The sequence below is a fragment of the Esox lucius genome, chromosome 11, assembly GCF_011004845.1.
Source record: "Esox lucius isolate fEsoLuc1 chromosome 11, fEsoLuc1.pri, whole genome shotgun sequence".
In the NCBI taxonomy this organism is placed as follows: Eukaryota; Metazoa; Chordata; class Actinopteri; order Esociformes; family Esocidae; genus Esox; species Esox lucius.
The window spans coordinates 31564935-31591641 of record NC_047579.1 but is presented as its reverse complement, the minus strand read 5'-3'; the positions used below and the strand labels follow the sequence as shown (position 1 = coordinate 31591641).

The 26707-nt window shown below is 41.7% G+C and overlaps 1 protein-coding gene across 4 annotated transcripts; it reads right to left on the bottom strand.

Moving 5' to 3' along the window:
* Nucleotides 1-324: 324 nt before the first annotated feature.
* LOC105024167 (nucleus accumbens-associated protein 1) lies at nt 325-26200 on the bottom strand. 4 transcript variants are annotated; one of them, XM_029123326.2, is made up of 8 exons: nt 25877-26200; nt 21758-21910; nt 21316-21573; nt 19062-19689; nt 15453-15623; nt 6628-6733; nt 6410-6507; nt 325-6317 (listed from the first exon to the last, which is right to left on the bottom strand). In XM_029123326.2, exons 2-8 carry the CDS (start codon nt 21881-21883, stop codon nt 6013-6015), a joined length of 1692 nt encoding a protein of 563 aa, XP_028979159.2. In that variant the 5' UTR covers nt 21884-21910; nt 25877-26200; the 3' UTR covers nt 325-6012. The 4 variants fall into 4 exon arrangements, with proteins under 4 accessions (XP_028979159.2, XP_028979160.2, XP_012991296.3 ...); XM_029123327.2 differs by lacking the exon at nt 25877-26200 and adding an exon at nt 25380-25845; XM_013135842.4 differs by lacking the exon at nt 25877-26200 and adding an exon at nt 25208-25369.
* Nucleotides 26201-26707: the final 507 nt, after the last annotated feature.

The window sequence follows — 26707 nt, the reverse complement described above, 5'->3', positions numbered from 1 at the left end:
CACATTAGAATTTTTCTGTGCCCAGTTCTGTTGGTTTGGAGGACTTTTATCCTTCTCACGACAAGGCTTGGCTTGAGTGGTGCCTAATCTGAGGTAGCAGCAGAGGTACATTCAAGAGCCCCTTATTTTTGTAGGGCTGGGCCTGCTCATCATCACCCGGACATTGGTGTGATGCTCATGAAAGTGAGGTTGTGTCAAAAGATATTGCTCTGATTGATCAGGCTGCTGTTTTAATTATCAATAAGCATCAACACGTTTAGCTTAAGACAAACAATCACTTCAAAAAGGTGCTCCAGATGGATTTTTTTGAAATTAGAAGCATCATCAGAAGCAACATTTTCATTTTATTTATGCCAAGGTACACAGGTACAGAAATAAAAACAAACATTGGCATCCACATGGGTCGATTGTGTTATACACAAATATCGGCCCAGAATATTGTAATCGGTGTATCCCTAAATTTCAGTGTTCATAATACTATCAAGTTTGTATTTAAACTCTTAACTGAGACAAATTTACAGTATAACAACAACTAATTATTATACATTTTCAGTGTTCATATGCACCATGCACACTTTGTTACTTGTCAATATAAAAAATATAAATTCTCAGTTTCTTATACAATTCTTAATCAGGCTTCAGAATTTACTATGTTCAATTTAATTGTAGCTTACTGTCTGCACTGTAATTCCAAATCAAATGTGCTGGAATAGAGCCCATAATAAACGTCATTGTCCTAATACATACTTCCTATATTTGCGGCAATAAGTTAAATCTAAAAAGGATGAAATCACTATTTTTTACCTATTGATCGACACATTGAGCTACATATTTCTAAAGTGGAGTAAAATTATAGCACTTGTTTTAAAGCACTCCATTATTTAAAGCACATGAAATTATAGCATGTTTCCAAAATAACAAATACAAAAATGAAGTATTCGCTGCATACGTCTTGGTGGAAGCACCTTTGGCAATCATAACAGCTGTGAATCATTTTGAATAAGATTCCACCAATTTGCACAAAACTCATATTTCCCCAGTGGTTCTGTTAAAATAACCAAAGCTCTGCAAATTGGTTTAGGAATAATTGGATTGAAACATTGAAATCGTGCCTCAACCTTTTTCAGGCACATTTAAATCAGGCCTGAGACTGGATAAATCTGAAAAAAAATAGTCCAAAATGTGATTAAATTAAAGTACATTCCAGTATTCATTTTGTGAAGTTATTAATGCTTTTAAAACTGAAATCATTTGTCCAAAGCTGGTTAGAAACTGTCTTCCCTGCTTACTTCAACCTGTAAATGATGTTCTCCCTGTGTCTGTTGGCATGTGATATAAAATATGTTAATCTTAGAAATACACATGACCGTAAAACATCAAGAACTGGATTCAATCTATAGGGATTAAGACAGCACTCAGCAATGAGGTTTAGCTACATGGTTGCACAATCTGCATAAGGCTTCAGCGATACAGATTTTATAGAACCCCCAGTTTAGATGAGTTTCAAACAAGACTGAATGGGTATGGATGAAATGGGTATTCAGATCGCAATGCATCTTTTACTTGGTTACAAGAAGAAAGGAAAAAAGATACCATTCTGGTAGACATGGTTAATTTGACACATTCCCATGTTAAACCAGGTTTCTCATTAAAAGGTGAGAGTGATTTCTCCATATTACACAGGAGAGAAAAGCATTTTAATTCTGTTACTTTCCATAATAGCACCGGTATTTCAACTAATGTGATAAGAAAAAAGGGATTCATGTCTTGTCTGGGAACTTAATTGGGAGAAACCCATTGGGCAACCCACTGTGCCCAGAGCAAAAACAAAAGCCATAATAGAGAATATCTGACGTTTTAACAAAATTTCCCAAGTAAATCTAATCAGTTGTACACATATTTAGGGGATGAAGGCAGAAGGCCACACAACTTGTTACAAACCTTTTATTAAGATACTCATTTTTTAAATCCATATCAACATTTTTCTTAATGATTTTTCTTTACAGTAGTTAATGTGCAATTATCTTGAATAATAATGGGTCACAGTTAAGGGGTTTCACAAAGTCATTGGCACTTGGAACATAGAGAACAGAATGAGCAGTAGAGCACTGGGTGCCAGGGGGTCACAGAGGGCAGGGTGCAGGGACAGACACACTGGGGACGGGGGGGGGGGGCTACTGCACTGGTTTCAATAAGCGGTTTAGGGGTATATACCTCATGCTGTGAGAGTGCACAACTAACAGACTTCTTTAGTGCCTCTATGTATAATATACAGTATATATATATACACAGTATATATATATACACACAGTATATATATACACACACACACAAACACACACACACACACATATATATATATATTCATATTTATATATGTATATAGTGAAAACAGGTCCTTCCTGCCAAGCCTATGCCTCACTGGAACCTGCCAACATTTTTCACCCTCTTGTCTGTGTAATAATAATCACAATAACTGTGCATGTCAGGAAAGAGGGACGTTAACTGGAGGATATGAGGGGGGAATTTAGCATGAACTCTCCTGTCTCTCATGCACCCATACAAACTTTACTCTGCTCTGAACACATGGCTAGAGCTAGACAGGTCGCTCTCCCCGATCACAAAACTTAACTTGGATCACTAGCCAACTAACATATGCTTTGTGGGGGAAATACTGCAATCTGGTGGTGGCCCAGGCAGTTCACTGGGCTGCAATATAACGTTAACCGCATGTGGCGCTGAGAGGATCTGACCGCCTCCATATTAGTGTCTGTCCAGGAGGCTGAAATCAGACTCAAGTGTACAAGTTTAATAGCAGGTACAGTGTTTAGAATTCAAACCTCTACAGCTCTTGCAACCCACCTCCACAAAATCAATACCTCCAATAGATGGGTGACAGTACCCTAGTCTGTCACATCATCCCCACTGATAGACACAAACCACATAATTATCATTATCTTAAACAATGAAAAAATATACAGTGCTCTATCGTACAGTTCTTTTTTCCTTTTCTGTTTTTTCTTCAGCAAGAAGTTGGTTCACCACCTTAAGTTTGTAGGATATTTTAAAGGATTAAAAAAAGGGTTTTAAAAGTGTTATATTATTTTCCTGTAATACATTCTGAAAGAGACAGCCAGAGCAGGTAGCTGTGACATCTCTCCCTACACAACCGTACCCCTCCAGTCTAACACAGTGCCACAACCACCAATATCATCAAAATCATCCACATTTTCCTCTACCAACCTCAGGACAATCTGATCTATTGGCCCAATGCATGCTGGGAGCTCACACGCATTCATCTCATTAACAAAAAAGAGACTAATAAAAAAAAAAAGAAAAAGGACAAAAAGCTATTTTTTTTTTTTTTTTAAATGTTCCTCTCATCCCTTCCACACGTTTCCACAATAACAAACATCCTACAAAGGAAATTGCTAGAAGCTATAAGGAGTCAGTCAGCTCAACAGTCTTCTCAATATTTACAGTCATCTCAGTGAATCCCACATCCGCAGATCTACCCTATGTTCCAATACTCTCTAAATGCACCCACCCTAGGATTGATTCTCCATATGACTGCCCAAAACCCTTTCTCAAAAGGTGCATGAACCACTGGTTCCATCTAATATAAAAGGTGCATTAACCTCCCCTTTAAAATCTCCAAGAAGGTGCTTTGACTTACCCATTAAGTCTCAAGGAAGGTGTAGAACCATGCCAAACTGCAGAAGTCACCGATGTCAATTAGACATTTTCTTAGCGTGACAGGGAGTTATATCACAGCAATCAGAAAGTAGAAATGTCATGCATAAAGTAGGACTGCTTCTCTGCCAAATGGATAAAAGTGTCAGCTTTATACATCACATTTCTATCTCAGACAATGGTGAACAAGATATTTTGAATCCCAAAGGCATGTGAAAGGTTTAGGCACAGAGATGGAAAGAATTCTCCTCTGTGTTTCCATGTCTTACCTCTGTTTATCTGTGTCATTACAGAGTATGGTGTAGCAAGGGCAACACCTTTGAGATCTCTATGTTAAAGTAGTAAATTTCAGTGTAATTCATTGGCTGAAGTTGATATTAAGATAACCAACTAGGTAATCAGTATGAATCAGCCAATAACTAGCTTGGTCCTCCGTAGATATTAGCTGTTTGAAGTGCCATCTTTCTGACTACAATAAAATGGCAGATGTCTTCAATGGTGACGTCCATGCTAGAATGCATCCTCTAACCATCTCTATGGGTGTAGGTCACAGTCTACATAGACAAGTGTACCTTAGTTGGGAGTACTAAACAACCCAAAAAAACGACCAGGAGGACAACATACTCACCTGCCTAAAGCACATTTATGCTCATACAACACAACACACCTACACACACACACACACACACCTAAAGTGCACTCACTCGCACAAATGAACACACACACACACACACACCTAAAGCACACTCACACCTAAAGTGCACACACCTTCACTCATACACATCAACCGCACAGGAACATAAGCTATTCATTCACAATCAAAATCATACTCCGCTACTAAAAAATAAGCTGAAGAATACAAAAACATTGTCCTGGAATGCCAATTCCCCCCAACCCTGATCTCTCTCTGGGAAACGTGTGTAAGTTCCACCTCTGTCTCCAGCAGAACAAGACCTAGCACCTTTTCACGTGTCCTACCTTTTCCTTCAAAACGTGCTATCCACACATCAACCAAAGCAGGACCCACCCCTGCATATCCATGTCAATTAAAAAGGCACATTCCATTATTCCAAATGTTTTCCATTTGTTGTATTAGCACATAATAATGGGTAAGGATTTCAGTAGTTTGCTTTAGAGCACTTCAGTAACCAACACAGAAAGAGGGCCTTGCTAGCTAACATGATAGCTGCTAAAATCAGCCAGTCCATTCAAGCTGTGCATTTTTACAATTAGCAGTGATTTTTTGAGTAAGCAATTAAGCTAGCTTAAAAACGTGGCTAGCTCACTAGCAAATTATAACATAGTCATAGTAGTCAACAGTCCAGCCACATAGGTTGGCTTCTTGACAATTTTCATAGAGAAAAGAAGACAATAAGCTATATGGGCTTGCGGTGGGTAGAAAGTGCCCAGTTCTCATCTTAAAATCAGATAGTTGTTTTGTCAGTTCAGTTGTTTGTCAAAACAAAAACCTCAAAGGTCCGACTATAAGACTTTTCTGACCACTTGATCAATACCATCTTTATGCAAAAATAGCACATTTCCTTATCTGCTTTTATATCTTTTTTTCTTAGCAGGACTTTCTTAGCAAAAACAGCTGTTCAAAATACAATAAAACAACAGAGATTTTAAAACAATCCCTCTCTTTCTCTCTGTATACACCCACGGTTGGGGTGTGCGTAAGTGTGTATAAATACATAATCCAAAAAAATATCAACGTATTTTTCTGTTCCCCTTGAATTTCTTCACAGTCATCTTCCAACCTGTTGTCCCCATCTCTGGATCCATAGCATGGTACATACAAAGAAACAAGCTGAGATCACAAAAGATAAAAGAGGAAAAGATAGTACATTAAAACAGAGGGCAAGATCATTTGGTTCTGATCACAGAAAGGTGTTGGGTCAGAGGACCAGAGTGGCGGCGAAGAGGGATTGAGGGGGATCTTTTTATCTCACCCTCTTGACCGTTCTCTCATTTGGTTTGAAACTCAGAAAACCAGGGGAATTGGGAAACGCTCAACCATCCCCACAAGCCCTTCACCCTTTCTCCACCCCTGTACACAGAAACACCGTCTTGGAACTTGGAAGTTTCCATTACTTGGACTCTCGCTTTAAAAATCAAAGCAATACCTTCTCTTTTACATCCTTTTACAACCCTGGATACCCATGATGGGGATCAAAAGGTCAAGGGGGATGGGCTAAACCACCCAAGGGATCGGGGGGGGGGGATCTAAACCACCCAAGGGATCGGGGGAAGGAGAAAGGACAGAGAGGGGGAATATATGAACTCATCATAGTTGTCTTATACACTCTGTACTCCCATCTAAAACAAAGTGCCAGCATCGCCGCCCACCCCCTGCAGTGATTCGCCAGATGAACCACCAGTCTCTGCACCAACTGTGCTCTCCAAGGAGGCGGGGTCAAAGCCTGGTTCTGCCCCCAGGCCGTCTGCCTCCATCTTGACAGCATCAGGGAGGAAGGCGGAATAAGCGTCGCCCTCAGCCATGAGCAGCTTCAGTTTGGGGATCCAGCTCTTGCGGACAACGCGGCGAGCGTTCGTGCACATGTCCGCCGCAATGGCGTTCATCTCGCTCTCCTTGAAGCTTGTGGCAAAGTTCTGGCAGTAAACTGAGAGAGAAAGATTTGATGAGGTCAAAATACTAAATCAGACCTAAACTTGTATTAACCAAAAGGCACTAGGGTCTACTTGTAACACTCACATTTGACCGCGTGCAACACTCTGTTGTCTAAGGGCTTGCGGCTGGGGTCATTCGTGGAGGACCGGATTCCTGTTCCACAGCTGTTAGCAAGGGTGTTCCTGAGTGGGGAGACAATAAGGAGGCATTTAGAAACATATAGCTATTCTCCAATGATGAACTAATGGCAGGGGAAAGTACACACACGTCACAGATGTCAAAGGAGACACGAACACACACACCTGTCGAAGAAGGCAGCCAGCAACCTTCTGAGCAGCACCTTGTGTCTGGTTCCTGCGCTGACGTGACAATTCATCAGCTGGGCTCGAGATATGAACACACACGTACCTACGCACATAACAGGAAGACACAACACTGTTATTATGGCCTTCTCTAGACACTGTCCTCCAATGGGCACACACAAATATTTTTTTCTTTCCTTGTATGGAGACCCGAACATGACCCAGAAATCTGACCCAGAAATCCGGTGATGAGCTGCACATGCATGAGTAGTGTCAGTACTGAATCCTTTGGTGGCAGTCTATCATTCAGCCTTGCATTTTATCGAAGTTGCACATTTTCCCACACATCATTGTGTTTTGTATTGTTTACTTGGACTCCTTGAGCTCTGGAAGGCAAAGACTTTGTAAAACTCTTACTTATAAGCTCAACCAATGTTACTGAAGTTATCAATATCCCTCTCAAGACCTAGAGACACCACAACTCTATTCAGTGTTGGGTAAAACTGCTATCGAATATGTTGGCCCACAGTCATGGGACTGCATGCAGAGCAACCTTGAGATCAATGTTTAGGTAACTATAAGACATTAAATGACTGATAAATTAATCTTTCCTTGCTAATTATTTTACTAAAATGTATATTTTATATTTTCATTATATTTTTTTCATGTTGTAATCCAGGTCACAGCTGTAAACCCGCCCTAAGTGATTGTATATTTCTCTGTAAAAATAAAGACAATATGTTTGTACAAATGTTTTCTATTACCTAGTGCTAAACCTAACCTTAATAACCTAACTGTTATATCTAAACTTAACCTACCCATTAAGCCTAACCCCAAACCAAACTATTTACTATGCCCCATTGTATGTTTTTCCCTAGTGTGAACCAGACAATACATTTTTTATTTTTAGTGGGAAGCTGGTTACATATATTTCAAGTTTTACTATCAGGTCCCCACATTTACAAAAAAAACTGTTGTGTTAAGCAGCAAATCTGCCCACTCTGACCTAGCAGAAATTATTTCAAATTTTGTTGCACAATTGCCAGACTTTCTAAGCATTTCAGTTTCTTTAAATATTATTGTGAAATGAAATAATATTTTCCCAAAATGTAACTGAAAAATCATTATTGAATAAGTCTGTTACGCTTTTTATTCTTATTTACAATAACGGTCTGGCAGGAGGTAAAAACAGTCTTCCTGTTGGGAATAGGTAATGGGCTAAAAATGAGAAACAGACACCTCAGAGAAGACCCATGACAAAAGCACAATTCATATTCATTTTTCAACAACAAAATACTAATGTTTTAACTTCAGAAATCAATATTTGGTGGAATAACCCTGATTTTTAAATCACAGCTTTCATGCATCTTGACTTGCTCTTCATCAGTCTGTCAAATTGCGGTTGGGTGACTTTATGCCACTCCTGGCACAAAAATTCAGGTAGCTTGGCTTGGTTTGATGGCTTGTGACCATCCCTCTCCCTCTTGATCAAATTCCAGAGGTTTTCATGGGGTTCAGGTCTTGAGATTGGGCTGGCCATTACAGGGTCTTGATCAGGTGGTCCTCCATCCATAGCTTGATTGAACTGGCTGTGTGGCATGGAGCATAGTCCTGCTGGAAAAAGCAATTCTCAGAGCTGGGGAACATTGTCAGAGCAAAAGGAAGCAGGTGTTCTTCCAGGATTACCCAGGATAACCTTGTACATGGCTTGATTCATGCGTCCTTCACAAAGACAAATCTGCCTGATTCCAGCCCTGCTGAAGGATCCCCAGATCATCACCGATCCTCCACCAGATTTCACAGTGGGTGTGAGTCACTGTGGCTTGTATGCCTCTCCAGGTCTGTCGAACCATTAGACGACCAGGTGTCGTCTAATGGCTGAAACTGACTCGTTAGAAAAGTAGACCGTACTCCATTCCAACGGTCCAATCCTTGTGGTCTTTTGCAAACTTCAGTCTGGCTCTTCTTTGCTTTTCATTGATGATGGGCTTTTTTCCAGCTTCAGCCCTGCCCCTAGGAGCCTGTTTCGAACCATTCTCACTGTACACTTCACCCCAGCTGCTTTTTGCCCTTCTTCTTCTAGGTCACTTGATGTCATCATACGGTTGTTGAGTGACATTCGAATGAGTTGACGGTCATCATGGTCGTTTTCGCCCTCTGCCAGTCTGTAGCTTTGTTGTCCCCAATGTCTGTTGCTTGACCTTGTTCTTATGAACCGCCTTCTTTGAAATTTTCAGGATGGAAGCAACCTGACGCTTATTGTATCCCTCTACCAGTAAAGCCAGAATTTAACCCTTCTTTTCCTCATACAAAGCATTTATTTTCAACTCTTTTGTCATGCTTAATTGTAGTTTTTTATTCTAAATACCTTTGAGGAACTACTTGCACTGTTCATTTGTTTCTGTGTTATACACCGAAAAACCCATAGAACTAGGGTTGCCACCCATCCTGTAAAATACAGAATTGTCCCGTATTTGACAATTAAATCTTGCATCCCGTTTTGAATCAACACGGGATGAGTTGTGTCCCGTATTTTCATAAATGTCTCATACACAATAATTAACAACAGGAAATAGTAAGGCCAGTACATTTATTGTAGGATGAGTCCTGCGCCAAATACTGTCTGTGCAGGTGCATAGGCTACTGTCACGGTTGTTTACTGCAGCGTTTTGAAAGACAAACAGCTACTCAACGCTGCAAAGAGTGATAAGAAGTACACATGGAAAAACACAGCGAGGAAGAGAGAAAGCTGTTGACTGTTTACAGCTGTTACTGGTCCACAAAAACAAACAAAAAGAATACTTTTAGACTTTCTAATAGCCTTTCAAATTAGACTTTGTAAAAAACTTATGACTGTGGTGGTTTTTATTTTTTTGCATAGAAGGTGGCAACCCTACATAGAACCAATGTTAATTCACAGTGAGGGAAAAACTATTGACAAAGAAATGATCAGTCTATAATTTTAATGGTAGGTTTATTTGAACAGTGAGAGACAGAATAACAAAAAAATTTCAAACATTTTTAATATTGATTCGCTTTTTAATGAGTGAAATAAGTATTAGACTCCTCTGCAATCAGAAAGATTTTTGGCTCCCAGGTGACTTTTATACAGTGGGGAGAACAAGTATTTGATAACCTGCAAAATTGGCTGTGTTTCCCACTTACAAAGCATGTAGAAGTCTGTAATTTCTATCATAGGTACTCTTCAACTTATTGCATGACATAAGTATTTGATACATCAGAAAAGCAGAACTTAATAAGCGGTACAGAAACCTTTCTTTGCAATTACAGAGATCATTCGTTTCCTGTAGTTCTTGACCAGGTATGCACACACTGCAGCAGGGATGTTGGCCCACTCCTCCATACAGACCTTACGGGGCGGTCGCTGGGCAATCCCGACTTTCAGCTTCCTCCAAAGATTTTCTATTGGGTTCAGGTCTGGAGACAGGCTAGGCCACTCCAGGACCTTGAGATGCTTCTTACGGAGCCACTCCTTAGTTGCCCTGGCTGTGTGTTTCGGGTCGTTGTCAGACCCAGCCACGAACCCTCTTCAATGCTCTTACTGAGGGAATGAGGTTGTTGGCCAAGATCTTGCGATACATGGCCCCATTCATCCTCCGCTTAATACAGTGCAGTCGTCCTGTCCCCTTTGCAGAAAAGAATGATGTTTCCACCTCCATGCTTCACGGTTGGGATGGTGTTCTTGGGTTTATACTCATCCTTATTCCTCCAAACACGGCGAGTGGAGTTCAGACCAAAAAGCTCTATTTTGGTCTCATCAGACCACATGACATTCTCCCATTCCTCCTCTGGATCATCCAGATGGTCATTGGCAAACTTCAGACGAGCCTGGACATGCACTGGCTTGAGCAGGGGGACCTTGCGTGCGCTGCAAGACTTTAATCCATGACAGTGTAGTGTTTAATAATGGTTTTCTTTGAGACTGTGGTCCCAGCTCTCTTCAGGTCATTGACCAGGTCCTGCCGTGTAGTTCTGGGCTGATTCCTCACCTTCCTCATGATCACTGATGCCCCACGAGTTGAGATCTTGCATGGAGCCTCAGACCGAGGGAGATTGACCGTCATCTTGAACTTCTTCCATTTTCTAATAGTTGTGCCAACAGTTGTTGCCTTCTCACCAAGCTGCTTGCCTATTGTCCTGTAGCCAATCCCAGGCCTTGTGCAGGTCTACAATTCTATCCCTAATGTCCTTACACAGCTCTCTGGGCTTGGCCATTGTGGAGAGGTTGGAGTCTGAGTGTGTGGACAGGTGTCTTTTATACAGCTAAAGAGTTCAAACAGGTGCAGTTAATGCAGGTAATGAGTGGAGAACATGAGGGCTTCTTAAAGAAAAACTAACAGGTCTGTGAGAGCCGGAATTCTTACTGGTTGGTAGGTGATCAAATAGTTGTCATGCAATAAAATGCAAATTCATTATTTAAAAATCATACAATGTGATTTTCTGGATTTTTGTTTTAGATTCCGTCTCTCACAGCTGAAGTGTACCTATGATAAGAATTACAGACCTCTACATGCTTTGTAAGTAGGAAAACCTGCAAAATCGGCAGTGTATGAAATACTTGTTCTTCCCACTGTATATTGACTTCACATAATATATTTTGGGTCATTTAAAAAACTAATTTAATTCTGGTGGTTCTCTATTAGTGTTATTTTGTACTGCTATTTTACATGAATATCTATGGCGAGTGTCATTGCGAATGTTGTTGTCCCCCAAAAAGGGGCGGAAACGTGTTGCGAGCCAAAGTTCCCGGATGTGCTGGTCTGATGTATACATAGGGCATCTTTGAAGGTATAACTCTTATACCTTCAATATTATTACATTTTACTGCATATTTAACTCTAATACCTTTGTTTATGTTTCATGTTTGCACTGTTCGCATAAAAGTGTTTACTGTATATCACCCATATCACCCACCCCTAACCGAGGTATATTAAAGACACTACCATGAAAAAGTATTGGAACATGTGCTGTTGGACCGAGGTATATTATTGATGGCATTTTGAATGCACAGAGATACTGTGACGAGATCCTGAGGCCCATTGTTGTGCCATTAATTTATGACCATCACCTCATGTTGCAGCATGATAATGCACAGGCCCATGTTGCAAGGATCTGTACACAATTCCTGGAAGCTGAAAACATCCCAGTTCTTGTATGGCCAGCATACTCACCGGACATGTCACCTATTGAGCATGTTTGGGATGCTCTAGATCAGCGTATACGGCAGGTTCCAAGTCCTGCCAATATCCAGCAACTTCACACAGCCATTGAAGAGGAGTGGACCAACATTCCACAGGCCACAATCAACAACCTGATCAACTCTATGCGAAGGAGATGTGTTGCACTGCGTGAGGCAAATGGTGGTCTCACCAGATACTGACTGGTTTTAGGACCCTGCCGGACCCCCCCAATACAGTGAAACTGCACATTTTAGAGTGGCCTTTTATTGTGGCCAGCCGAAGGCACACCTGTGCAATAATCATGCTGTCTAATCAGCATCTTGATATGCCACACCTGTGAGGTGGATGGATTATCTTGGCAAAGGAGAAGTGCTCACTAACACAGATTTAGATTTGTGAACAATATTAGAGAGAAATAGGCCATGTGCGTACATCGAGAAAGTCTTAGATCTTAGAGTTCAGCTCATGATAAATGGGGGCAAAAACAAAAGTGTTGCGTTTATAATTTTGTTCAGTGTTTTTGAGTGGAGCTGTGAGCATTGCCCCGCGATCACAGCTCTGCACATAGACAAATATAACTGTCCGAACAATAATGTTACAATGTTGGAGTCATAATTATTGCTATGTGCTAAGGATATCATGAGGCTAACCTTGCAAGCTTATTTACTGGGAACAGCTAACATGTGGCCTTTCATCTTGTGCAAATTACACCCATTGATTGGCTGATGCTTAAACTTAAAACCTTGAAATTAATGTTTTCTAACACTAGCAAGCATGGTTCCCCAGGGGCTGCATTACAGAGCATGACTAGATCTAGGTTACGCAAACACGTGTGAATTTCTGACTGTGTTCATACCTACTGTATATAGATTGACACGCACTTCAGGACAAGGTCTAAGTGTAATGTAACATAGACCTGCTTTCAGAGAGGCCTTGACGTGGCTAATATTAACCACACTGTTGTCACATGCCTTATCTTGAACATACAGTCAACTCACAGTCACACAAGCACAACTCCACTACCATACTGTATAACCCGGCCACGGTACAATTTACTAGTCATTTAAGGGCAACTACTAGGAATGTAACAGTACATTTTTGTGATGAACTGCTTTGTATGTGGATTCTCCAGAATACTGATTGTACTGTACAAGCACTGTGGCATATAGGAGAGAACGGTTTGCTGCTTTCAAAAGTTTAACACAATATGGGGTCGACAATTTCATCTTTGCAATGAATTCATGTCATGTAAATAAATGAGAAGGGTTAGAGTGGGGAAGGTAGTACTGGGAGTGTATAAAGCGAGTATTTGGAAACTATGTCAATACACACTGATAGATTGACCGGCTAGTACGTTTCAATGGGGAACATCTAAAGTACTTGGAGCAATTTTCTATAAAGAAACACAGCCCTTCTTCTTTCCTTTCCAAAACAGTTGGTTTGGTTTGGAGTGAGGAACAGAAGGGTTCAAATTAAGTGACCACTGCAAACTGAACGCTTCTGCTCCTCACTCAAAACTTTCCTTTTCAACCTTTGTGGGAAAGAAAGAAAAAGTGGTCTCTTAATTTTTTTCCGGAGCTGTATATTTGTAACATCAACATAAAAGATCCCTGGAGATGTCTTCTGGCATTTTATGCGAGTAGTACAGTAAAAATCATACAAACAGCACAGTGAAAATGATGTTGGTTATGTGTCCTAGGGTAGTCACGCGGTCTAAGCCACTCCCTCATGAGCACATATACTACTGCAGCATGGGTGGGTTCAAATCTGACCTAAAAGTGATTCATCAAAAACTCTGTCCACTTTCCTTTTATGCCTGAAAGATATTTTCTTAATATACAGTGGGGAGAACAAGTATTGGATACACTGACGATATTGCAGGGTTTCCTAATTACAAAGCATGTGGAGGTCTGTAATTTTTATCATAGGTACACTTCAACTGTGAGAGACGGAATCTCAAACAAAAATCCAGAAAATCACATTGTATGATTTTTAAATAATGAATTTGCATTTAATTGGATGACATACCTATTTGATCACCTACCAACCAGTAAGAATTTTTTCGTTTTTCTTTAAGAAGCCCTCATGTTCTCCACTCATTACCTGCATTAACTGCACCTGTTTGAACTCTACCTGTATAAAAGACACCTGTCCACACACTCAGTCAAACAGACTCCAACCTCTCCACAATGGCCAAGACCAGAGAGCTGTGTAAGGACATCAGGGATTAAATTGTAGACCTGCACAAGGCTGGGATAGGCTACAGGACAATAGGCAAGCAGCTTGGTGAGAAGGCAACAACTGTTGGCACAACTATTAGAAAATGGAAGAAGTTCAAGATGACTGTCAATCTCCCTCGGTCTGGGGCTCCATGCAAGATCTCACCTCGTGTGGCATCAGCCCAGAACTACACGGCAGGACCTGGTCAATGACCTGAAGAGAGCTGGGACCACAGTCTCAAAGAACCATTATTAAACACTACGCCGTCATGGATTAAAGTCTTGCAGCGCACGCAAGGTCCCCCTGCTCAAGCCAGCGCATGTCCAGGCTCGTCTGAAGTTTGCCAATGACCATCTGGATGATCCAGAGGAGGAATGGGAGAATGTCATGTGGTCTGATGAGAACAAAATAGTGCTTTTTGGTCTGAACTCCACTCGCCGTGTTTGGAGGAATAAGGATGAGTACAACACCATCCCAACCGTGAAGCATGGAGGTGGAAACATCATTCTTTTCTGCAAAGGGGACAGGACGACTGCACTGTATTAAGGGGAGGATGAATGGGGCCATGTATCGCAAGATCTTGGCCAACAACCTCCTTCCCTCAGTAAGAGCATTGAAGATGGTTCGTGGCTGGGTCTGACAACGATCCGAAACACACAGCCAGGGCAACTAAGGAGTGGCTCCGTAAGAAGCATCTCAAGGACCTGGAGTGGCCTAGCCTGTCTTCAGACCTGAACCCAATAGAAAATCTTTGGAGGAAGCTGAAAGTCGGGATTGCCCAGCGACCACCCCGAAACCTGAAGGATCTGGAGAAGGTCTGTATGGAGGAGTGGGCCAACATCCCTGTTGCAGTGTGTGCAAACATGGTCAAGAACTACAGGAAACGAATGATCTCTGTAATTGCAAACAAAGGTTTCTGTACCGAATATTAAGTTCTGCTTTTCTGATGTATCAAATACTTATGTCATGCAATAAAATGCAAATGAATTACTTACAAATCATTCAACATGATTTTCTGGATTTGCTGAAAAAATTACAGACTTACAGACATGCTTTGTAAGTGGAAAAACCTGCAAAATCAGCAGTGTATCAAATACTTGTTCTCCCCACTGTATATGGTTGGTGACAAGACCTTGTCTAACATCTAATGTAAAAAAGGTCTGACATGATTTCTCTTTATCAACCTTCATATTTCTTGTACAGCCTATTTACTGTATACAAACAAATGAATATGGCAAGTTTGGCATCTCTACCAAAGACCGAACCTTAACCCAAAACATGACCACTAACCTCTAAATCATTTGGCAACATTTACCCTAAACCAAACACTAAAGCCTAAACCAGAAATAGCATTTTCCTCCCAAACCTGTCCTCAACAGGTTATTAAAATACACACATACAGACCTGAGACAAGCTCTAGTTTCTCTGCGGGGTCTCCTTCCTCGTACAGTTTGGGGTGGCAACGATTGCCTATCTGTGTGATGAGCTCAGCGGGAAGGGACGACAGGTCCTGGCGACCCCGCATACGACCCCGCGTCTCAGAGTGGTCTGGCAGGGCCTCCACACGCTCACCAGCTACCAAAGAGAGGGACAGGGACCCATACAACATCAGTACTTCCTACTTTGTATGAAAAACAAATGGAGAAACACACAGACAGATGATTGTATTATAAAAATTATGCGATTATTAGCACATAATTTACTATTCTTTATTTATATCTGTGATGTAGTGAGGAAAATAGGTGGGTATTGAGTACAAGGTTCATACAGACATTGGCAATGCAAATGTAAGGCCTTTCAAGGACTTACTTAGTAAGACTTTCTAAGAGTAATGGTCATCCTCTTAGCTGACTCACATGGCTCCTCTCATCTAAAACAGACAGGTAATTTGACTCTCTAATTGCTCTTCACTCAAAATGAGTAGAAATACACCTTGAACCATCTCAAGTTGCATAATTATGCTACCACTATGTCAGAGTGAAATAAGCAAACTTTTTACCTGGCATAATTAGAATGCATCGCTTGCAAATATAAATATGCAATACTTAAGTAACTCTAAAAAGGCTACTTGAGGAATGGAAATGTTCTCCTTCATTCAATCGAAGAATAGGAATGGCCCCTCAGATTGAGGTCAGATGCATCCTGTGTCTGTCTACAGTACCATTCAAAAGTTTGGAAACACCCATTCACTTTTGACTGGTACTGTATATCAATTTCCCACGTTTCACAGTGCATGTCAGAGCAAAGTCCAAGGAAATCTCTTTAGACCTCAGAGACAGAAACATTTGGAACCACCAAGGGTCTTACCAGGGTAGGCTGTCCAGGCAAACTAAGTAATAAGGCCAAGAACCCAATGGTAACTCTAACACAGCTTCAGAGTTTCTCTGCAGAGATGGGAGAACCTGCCAGAATTTCCACCATCTCTGGAGCACTCCATTAAATCAGACCTTTATGCTACAGTGCCTAGACCGAAGCCACTCCAGATAAAAAGGCCTATGGCATGAAGGACTCTCAGAGCATGAGGAAAAAGACACTGGTACAATGAGACCAAACTATTAGGCCTGAATGCCAAAGGCTATGCCTGGCAAAACCTAGGTACAGCTCATTGTCTGTATAATATAAATAACAACGGCGAGGAATGGTGGTGGAAGCATCATGCTATGGGGATGCTTCTCAGCAGCAAGTACTGGGAGACTGGTCGGGATTGAAGGACGGAGGAATAGAGCAAAATAGAGAGAAAGGTTCTTAACGAAAACCTGATCCAAAGCACACAGGTCCTCAGATGGTGACAAAGATTCATCTTTCTGCACAACAACAAGTCAGTGAATGTCCTTGAGTACTCTAAAAGCATATTCAAACATTAATTCAAGTAAATGCTACTGCATAGAAATACGATGCTGTAGCATCATAGTTTTGTGATGAAATAATTAAGAAAGGCTTACAAAAATATTAGTTTTTGTCATAGGGAATAAGCATTTGGTTATTGACTCAGGGAGTACTACTTGTGACCCTATATTGTCTGAAAGCATGATCTTAATACTCGCATGTTTGTCTTGAGGTGACTGAAGAGGTTGCTTGTATTATGAAAACAGTCCCCCGACAGACTTCGGAGATAGTTGTTTTCTGTTCGTTGTCCAGCTTTTTGAATTGGAAGCATGTCTAGAAGATGGAGGAAGCCCTATTCTTTCAAACTAATTCTTCATTGTTTGTTGGGAAATGGGGTGGTCCAGTTCCTTGGTCACAACGCTCATGTATTTCTCCACTCATCTTTGCTGATAGAAAGCAGGAATGCTTGAGGTGCGTGAGCTGGTTTTTACGTTGAAACTTTAGCCAAATTATAATAACTTAGCAATTATGTCTCTAGACAAAATTTTTGCAACAAAGTAACACTTCATAAAACTCCATGCCCTAACCTACTGCGACATATACAGTATGGGCAAATTCATACCGTGGCACATATTTATACCGGCATACCGGTCGGAGCTTTGAAGGCTTCTTCCTCCCTTTGTGGCTCCCGTGAGGCTAAGGCAGAGTAACTTCCAGCGATGTGAGACATTGGGTCGCTCTTCTGCCTCTTAATATCCCTCAGCGTCTGGAGTTCCTTCTCTAAGCCATGGCAAGAGCTGCTGTTCTGGGCCTTTAAATATATGCCCTGAAAGGGTCCTGATTGGAAGCATCTGTGCAGGGGTGTGCTGGACCTGGCCTCCAGAATGTTCAGGCACCTTCCAGAATTTTCCCTTATGGGCACTGATATGAGGCTGATGCAGCATGTGCGCATGTTTGTGCCACAATGTTTAAGAACGGTCAAAATAAAAATACACAGAAATTTGCAATGCAAACGAGCAGCACACAGTAGTTGGACTAGACAGATACATATTTAACAGAAGAATTACATTTCTCTCTTCATTCATTTATTCTAACTAGTATGCTATACCTGCAGTAGGTGACTACGACAGACAGAAGAAACACACCGGAAGTGAGGCCAAACAAACAAAATCTGAAAACCCTTGTGATGTCCCTGGACAGAATACCATCAAGAATAGCCAAGAGCCAACATTACCATCTAGACCACAGACATGAGAGATACATTCAGACCATTGAGCTGCTTAAAAATCAAACGTTGCGAGCTGCACTCTTTTTTTGGGATTCAATTAGGTGCATTGTTCCCTCCCTTGCAGCTTTTTTAGGTAGTTAGTGAACAAGAAAGTACTGGGTACTGTTTTCTGCAAACATTCCTTTTCAAATAAGAGTTAATAAATTAATTTACTTAGGTTCTTATACAGTGTGTTAGAATTTCAATTGCACTTCCAGCAAAAGAGAAATGTGGAGGTCTTTGATGATGTGCTTAATCAAATACTTAAGTAGGACTATTTTGCCGTTTTGATTTGGTTTTGGGGAAAGTAATAAGGAGCAGATTGACTCCTGCTACATAGGTAAATGTGTTAGGTGCATACTATTTTCCTCAGACCCACACACGTAAACATCATAAAGGAGCCGGGAATGATAGATTTTACTGCATTTGAACACTTAAACCATCCCCTTAGCTTCTTTTTAGCAACAACAAATAAAGTAGTTTTTCCAAATTAAAAGCATACTGTTACCTTGGCATTCATAGAGGAACAAGGCATGTTTTGTTTTTCAACAATACTTGCCACAGCCTTTTATTTTTAGTGCAATAAATGTCTCTGCAGGCAGCTAGCCACCAGACTGATATAAGAAAACATTGACCAGGTGTGCACTAATTCTCAGAGCAATGTTTTTAGGGGGGGATTTATTCTGTTTTTTGACCCTCTGCCTGAGTTAGAACATCAGCGTTGAACATCAGGTATTAGCAATCTACCTTTGCTCAGACTCTTGAGGGTAGTTAGCTAGATAGCTAGCCAGACATGGAAACAGTGATTAACATTTGTGGCTATCATAATGTATTTTAGCTACAACTTGCTAAGTAAAGACCAGCTACTTGTTTGCAGACCGTAAGATACACAGGGTGCCTCCACTCATGCACGCACGTACCTGCAGCGCCCACGTTGAGCATGCTGTACATGGTGTACATGTTACAGATCTGCCTGTACTGCTCCTCTGTTTGCTCCTCCGTCACCTCCTCCTCTTCCTCCTCGTCATGATAACTGATGGGAGAGTCACTGGTGTAGGCACTCATAGTACCCGGGCTGGCGCCCTCTGATGCAACGTTACCCATGGAGACCACGCTCCCATTGGTCGCACTGCCATGACCCCCAGACCCTGATCCTAGCCCTGCTCCACTGGCGCCCATCCCCATTGCCAGAGCCAGCACCCCCGAGCTTTGAATAGCACTCCCACGTACAGACTCCTGGGAAAAGCGTGCTGCCTTCCTGGACCCGCCTCCCCCACCCCCAGAGCCACCCCCGCCCCCGTCTCGGCTGCTGCCCCCCTCCCACAAGCGCTTGGCCACAGGTGTGCACACCACTGAGTAGGGCGATGCTTCTGACTGGTTGCCCTGCTGCTCCGTCTTCACCCGTGACACCAGGGGGAGGGGCGTAAGGCAGGAAGCAGGACGACCGCTAGTGCCAGTGGCGACAGTTTGAGTGACAGGGCTCTGGGGTTCGGAGGGCGGAGCCTCTTCTGGGTGCAAACCCTGTGAGTCACAACTGGGCGAGGAGACCTGAAGGATTATGGAAGAAATGTAGGTATCAATGTCAGACCTGACACTTACTGTAGCAAGCGGTACTAGTTTAATGCATTCATACAGACCGGGTGGATTTTTATCAAAATATGCGAATGGGAAAGCAGCATTTCAACTGTAAATTCACTGAAAATCCAATAGATTTTTTGAACATGCAAAGGTGCATTAAAAAGGGAAATAGATCCTATAGATCATTCAAAAGGCATTGTTTTTTAACACTATATTGAGCTTACTCAACCCGTACATATCTAATGTGTTGAGAGCTTGTATTTTCATTAATGTGACATATATATCCCTTATAACCTCTCTGTATTTTGTCTTAAGGTGGTCAAGCATGTCTTTTAACCTACGCCCTTAAGGCTTTCCTGTCTCTGAATGGGGCCCATTAGCCTGGGGATATGGGTTGAGGGGAGGCCTGGGTGCCACATACTGCCAGGCTAAGGATCCTGGGGTCATCAGGGTCCAGTTACTGTTTTCTGTCCAACCCAAAGCTAGGAAGTAGCTACAAGCCAATTGGCCAAATTCCATTCTTGCACCCACCCATGGCCAATTGGCCACATTCCATTCTTGCACCCACCCATGTTCTTCTTCCTCCCTGTGACAAAAGTATAAACACCAAGTTGCTGCCCTATAACTGGGAGACCTCAGCCAACTGAACTCAATGGTGGGTGTTCTCCCTATAGCTTAAATAAATAGTTTGTCTGCCCGAACCCTGAATTTCTTACATCTCATGAGTCTGCAGATTTTCTCCATGACAAATACACCCCAGTGCAGTTTGACTTTGACTACCATACAAACTGTGTACTGCTTTGCAATTTTTCTAAATTAATAAATGGCTTTCTATTAATGAATTAACTTGTTTGTTCTTATATTTAGTTTTTATCTGCTGCTAGGATATTTTTGCTGCCATGGGGTTACAACTACAAAGGAATGCATGTAGTCGTGAAAAGTACTTTATGAATTGAAAAATAATATAACTACCAGATACTGGTTATGCAAATGTCCTACCATTGTAGTTATCCTGTGTTAACCTGGCCTACCATACTGTATGCTAATAAAATGTATGTTATAGGCTTGACCATTAATATGAATTGCATTGCACAAAATATGCTCTATGAATTTAAAACATTATTATTAATAATCACACATTTGTATCTAGGCCAATTTGATGATGAAATCCCTTACAAATTTAATGTCAGTTATTTTCTGCCAGGCTTCTAATCTGTTTTTTGTTGAATAGGTGGTGTTTTGGAGAAAACATGTACATGATTGTTGTAGGCAGTAACAATAATTTATGTTTCCAAACTACACAAATATTGTGTTTTTGCTTTTGATTATGTTTTGACTCTATGATATCCATCACCATGAGGACCTTTTTTAAATGTTGCACGCAGCACGTGAGTTGTCAAACGAACCATTCTGAGCTTCCTCTAAGGATTCAACCGAGAACCTGCCGTTCTGGAACCAAGACATCTGTGACTAGAGAAGCCGGATATGTACAGGGATCCCTGAATTTGTTGAAACATCGTTCTGGAATACCCCTCAGATCCTTCAAAAAGCAGGCTATATCAACCCTCCCATGTACTGTTATTGTCATATTGCTACCTTGAGGAAGAACTCTGTGCCCTTCTCCATGATCTGCTGGATCTGCAGGAAGCCTGCAGTGTACATGAGCAGAAACTGGTCCCCGACCGTCATGCTGAGGCGGCCAGTGTAGCAAAAGGCCAGGATCTGCTGGAAGCTCTGGGGCTGAACAGCCGGGGGGAGTTCCACTACTGTGGGGGTCTTGGAGGCGCTGCCTCCTCCAGCGCAAAACAGGTCCCGGAAGTAAGAGCTGCTTGCTGCCAGCACAGCACGATGAGCCTAGAAGAGTTAGAAAACAGAAAGGTTAATAAGTAATATTTATTATATTTCAAATACACATTTAAACTGGGTGTTCAAGGAGCAAAATCATTATTCATTAATTGATTTGCAATTGGTCTTGTACATTACAAAACTACAAAATAAATGAACATAATGGCATAATGGCTACACAAAGACATCCCACCTTGAAGGCATGTCCCTTGACAACTACTGAGACATCGCAGTAGAGCCCTTGGAGGCGCTGCTCATTCAGACACTCCAGGACGTTGTTGCCAAAGTTGGGGATCGCCATCTGAAGGGTCTGGGCCATCGTGCGCTACGCACACCACCACAGGGTCTGCAGAGAGGAAAGAAAGGGGGTTGGAGAAAGAAAAAGGGATGTCGGCAACTTTTTGTAAAAGTCGAAATCAGCTACCAATAAGTGGATGAGGCTGAGTTATGTGACCAATCATATAAAGAAATAAGCAGCACTTTCCAGTTATCATCATGGATTTCAGAACTTTGTTTGTTTGTTTGTAACTACAAAAAGAGACCAGCGGTGTAGGTTTCAAAATATCCATAACAACACAAAAGGTAGCGCTAATATGGGAGCAGTTGGCACATTTACCATCACATAAGCAAGTGGGAGAAGCTGGCTGTAAAATAAAACCGATCCACAGTGACTGTCAAACAGAGGAAACTGTCAAATCAAGCTTGCATTAATCAGTATAGCACAGCACACCAATGGACTACACTATACATACAGTGTGATGAAACCCAGCCTATTTACCCTGTGTAGTGAAGTTCACTTCACTGGAAGCATTCTTTTTTTATATTGGCCATTCAAACAAAGAGCCCATTTTATGGTGGGTTTTGCAGTACAGTTAAAATACTACACTTGACTATAATAAATGTGTTTATATCCCAGTGTGTAAATACCTCACTCCGAATATTCTGTGGGTTTGTTTAAATAGGCCTAAACTCTGAAACATACACTCCTATGTTATAAGTAAGGTCAACACGTGTCCCTATTTCCCCTGCACTGATGTGTAAAAACACATGTTGGACAGACAAAGAGGAGGGTATAAAGAAGACAGGGAGCTACTTTAGATTATTAAGATGTACCCATAATGCTTTACCGCGCAAACTCCTCCCCTCCCTTCCCCACTAAATCTACAAGTCAGCACAAAGCCACCTCAGCTAACCCCATAATGACAATAAGCAATACTAGAGGTCAACTGATTAGCAACACACATCTGCCTTTTATCGTCTATTAATCTGTATCAGAACATGTATTACAGCCATTAGCTTGTAAGCACACAGCATGCGGCAATGCCAACTTTGTTCCATGTTTGACTTCCACCCATACTAAATGGGCCACTGTCAACTGTAGGTAACTTTAATGAAATCATCTGTCTTTACTGACTAAATATATGTACTGTATATAACACAAATCATACATACACAGGCATGCTCAAGTATCTATTCAACTGTGCACGCAGTTACCAACATATAATACCCTGACAATACTAATGAATTAACCCTCTATAAAGCTTTAATACAAACTATATATAATGAAAGGTCAGTGAATGGAGGCCAAGTGTCCAAAGACTGAGAGGGTCAGGTTATCATGTAAGCAGAGGGGAGGTGGTCAGAGGATGTATGACGACGGAGACTGTTGATGAACTTTCAGAGGGCATATCTGTAAAACACTTGGGTGATGCGTTAGCAGGTCTTAAAAGACCTCCACAGAAAGTTTAGAATAGTAGACAATTGTCCTAATTGAGACCCATGCATCATAATGATGATGTATTCCTCTGTCTTCTGTTCCTTTCACACAGGTCATTATTAAGGTAATGTTCAGACAGAGGAAGCTAAGTGAAACAAAAAGCAGGTACTGTGTCCAGACATATTTCCCAAAATTCAATAATAGCCACACAGTTCGCTATAACTAGCAGCTATAACCAGCCAAACCAAAATGTGTTAACCTGACAATCTGCAAATTAAGAAAAACACATCCAAAAACAACTCCACTTTATCAGAAACAAAAACAACTCAATCCAAATCAAACCCTAAAATAGTTTTTTCCACTCGTTTTTCAGGACCAGACAAATATATGGACACTATGCTTTATAATCTACAATATGTTCTATATAACATACCTCACAGGTATAGTAAAATAAACAAATAACGTCCACCTCATCAATGGCACTGTGTTTATGGGCTAACACTAACAGGCCACCAGATAGAATCTTCTCACCAAACTTACATTAACCATGTCTGACTAATATATTAAGATTATGGGTGAAAGAAAATCAGCACATCATCTCTAAACCCCTTGATTTGGAATAGAGCCGATCACACTACTAAAAGAAACCCTCTCTTTGTCTTTCCCACTCTCTCTGATGCCACCTCACTAAAACAGAAACACACCAACACAAACAGCAAACAATACAGCCAGTTTACAGTTTGGCACGGCTCCGCAGGACACACACACACACCATACAGAGTCGAATGCTGCCTGGGTGTGTTTACCGAGTTTGCCCTAAGCGCAGGAATACAGCAAAGAAAGGCCTGAACAAGGCTGTCTGCAGGGACTTGGTTGTGTCAGTTCACAGAAAAAGTTCAGTTCAGCCTGTTTCACCCACAGCCTCACATCTTACACCGGAGTCAGAATTGAAAAACTGGGTCACGCAGTGTCAACATAAGAGCAAGTCTTTTCATAGGAGCATCAAGAATGTTTAGCCAGCATTTAAATGCAGCCACAGCTTATGTGATGTTATGACGGGACCATGGCCAACATAGTCATGATCGGACATAGAAACTAACATCATCTTCCAGTTCATCCACACTCCTAGTCTGTAACAACACAAAAACACATTTAATTGCCTTAAATACTACAAACTAGTAAACAGGGCTGCACGGGTAATGTTGGCACAGCTATTCTCTAGGCATTTCCTGGTTTCAAACCCCTACTGTAAGGATAGCATGCCCTCTATGGTGTACTGTATTCTAAGCATGCAGCAAGATCTGCATTCCTCTAAATCAAGTGTTCACAGTACTGACGTTTTTCAAAGACTACTAAACATAATTGAAAAATGTTGTTTTATTTGAAGTGAATTGGTTTGAAAAATTAAGATAAGAGTAAGAAAATATTGGCACCTAGTATTCATTAAATACACAAACAGTTGAACGCAAACCTCAAGCGATTGCTAGTTGTTATTTTACTAGCTAAAAATGTTATGTCCTGTTGAAGTAGTGACCAGGATGCAAAATCAAACGCGGGAGTCTATCTGTGTACTGAGATGACCGCCGTGCCGTGTGCTTGTCTACCCGCTCCGAGTGCTCCACTGTCACGGACCGGGGGCGACAGGGGATGGCAACGACTGCAGCAGCACGCGATCCAGAGGAGCCACGTCGTTTTGCCAGTCAAAAAAAACTATATCAATATAAAAACTGACTTTAATTAGTTAAAAAAGTCCACGTATGTCGCTTTCTCCCCGTTTTCAGCATTGCAATAATCGCCTTCCAGCCGCAGGCCTGTGAAGCGCGGGTGTCTGTCAGGGCAAGCTACGATAGCTAGCAAGCAAGCTAACAGCACACTGCTAAAATATTTTGGGTTCGCCCCAGCGCACCATCCACCTCATGCACTCACACAAACGTTATATCCACTGCTTCCGCGTTAACCCACGAATTTAAAACAACGGATTATCACAAAATAAATCGACGACGTTGACAGCTCTCCCACGGTGTCTGCAAATCAATTCAACATTGATTATTTATTTATATAGTTTTGGGATGGGGGAAATGCCATCCATTTTACCGACATCAACAGGTCATCCCAGGACACGCAGCAGCTGAGGGCGAGCCAGACGAAACCAGTGCAGCACAGAAAAGGGGGGTTTGCAAGTCGGTAGACAAGACATCCAGCTGTCCACTTATCGCCAATGTGATAAATGCCAATCACGGTCTGAAACTAAAACTATTTTCCATCTGTTAGGTTACGAATAATTTCGACAACACATTCGAAACATCCTCAAGAAACGTGTACGTCACAGGCAGATAAGTACTGTAGTCACGAAAAGGCTTCAGACGCAAACCGAAGAGGTGGTTAAAGTTTGTGAGGGTACCATCCTCCTACAAACCCATCCCCCATCGCACACCTTCCCTAAAACAATAGTATACCCCTACGAAAGATTCTAAAACGATCGGACATCTGCTCCAAACCCTGATGCCAATAGGGACACCAATCTAGCAAGTCATTACCCACCGCCTCTGCATCTATAAAAATTTGACAGAGACCCATTCTCCCGTAGACACTCACCCCCTAGCTGATGCAAATCGTTTCAACGGAGAAGTAGACAGCGCTCTCCCTCTCCCGGCTCTCTCTTGCTACAGGCGGCCATTCATTGTGAGCTATGGCGAGACGCTGATCGCAGAATTATCGAGGGCGGAACTGTGTCCCAGGGGATTGCGGATCGCCGAGTCACCGATCGCAAAGAACAGAGAGACAGGCATGACGCGCTCGTCATTCAATCGCATGATCGTCTCAAGCGCAGCCTCAATTTGGGGAGACCTATCCCACGGCGTGATGTGTTTGCGCATTGGCACAGCAACAGCAGCAAGCGCAGAAACCGCCTGTCTCTTCTTTATCCTCCCTGCCCCTGTGCCGTGTGAGATATGGGAAAGCAGACTGTGGTGTGTGTGTGTGTGTGTGTGTGTGTGTGTGTGTGTGTGTGTATGTGTGTGTGTGCGTGCGTGTCTGTTTGTGTGTGTCTAGACTAGATTACATTAACTAAGGTGAAACCAGTGCGTGTGCTGAATAGAAAGTAATAATGCAAAGCAACTGGGAATCATGTTTTCTTTGAGAGATTTGTTCCACCACTTGGCTGAGTTGTATCAAAATAGTGTGTAGACTATTTTATGAAAAAAATAATGTTAGTGTTACTCTTTATAATAAATTCTCAAAAGATATTCAGTTAATAATTTTCACTCTATAATGCCTGCATGAATTCTAAACCTCAACCCACTTGTCACATTCCACGCCTTGGTAATAAAAGAAGCACTCACTTTACTATGAAAATGCTTTAACTAATATGGAGTCCATTTGTTTAATCATGTTAAAAATAAATAAAATAAAATGTCAGCATAAATG

What these genes read in the sequence shown, in the direction of transcription:
- LOC105024167 (XM_029123326.2), bottom strand. Translation starts at nt 21,883, where the DNA reads ATGGCCCAGACCCTTCAGATGGCGATCCCCAACTTTGGCAACAACGTC. An exon ending in GCTCAACGTGGGCGCTGCAG is followed by an intron (nt 15,624 to 19,061) that starts GTACGTGCGTGC and finishes TCTCTTTGGTAG; the next exon opens with CTGGTGAGCGTGTGGAGGCC. An exon ending in CTGGCTGCCTTCTTCGACAG is followed by an intron (nt 6,508 to 6,627) that starts GTGTGTGTGTTC and finishes CTCCCCACTCAG; the next exon opens with GAACACCCTTGCTAACAGCT.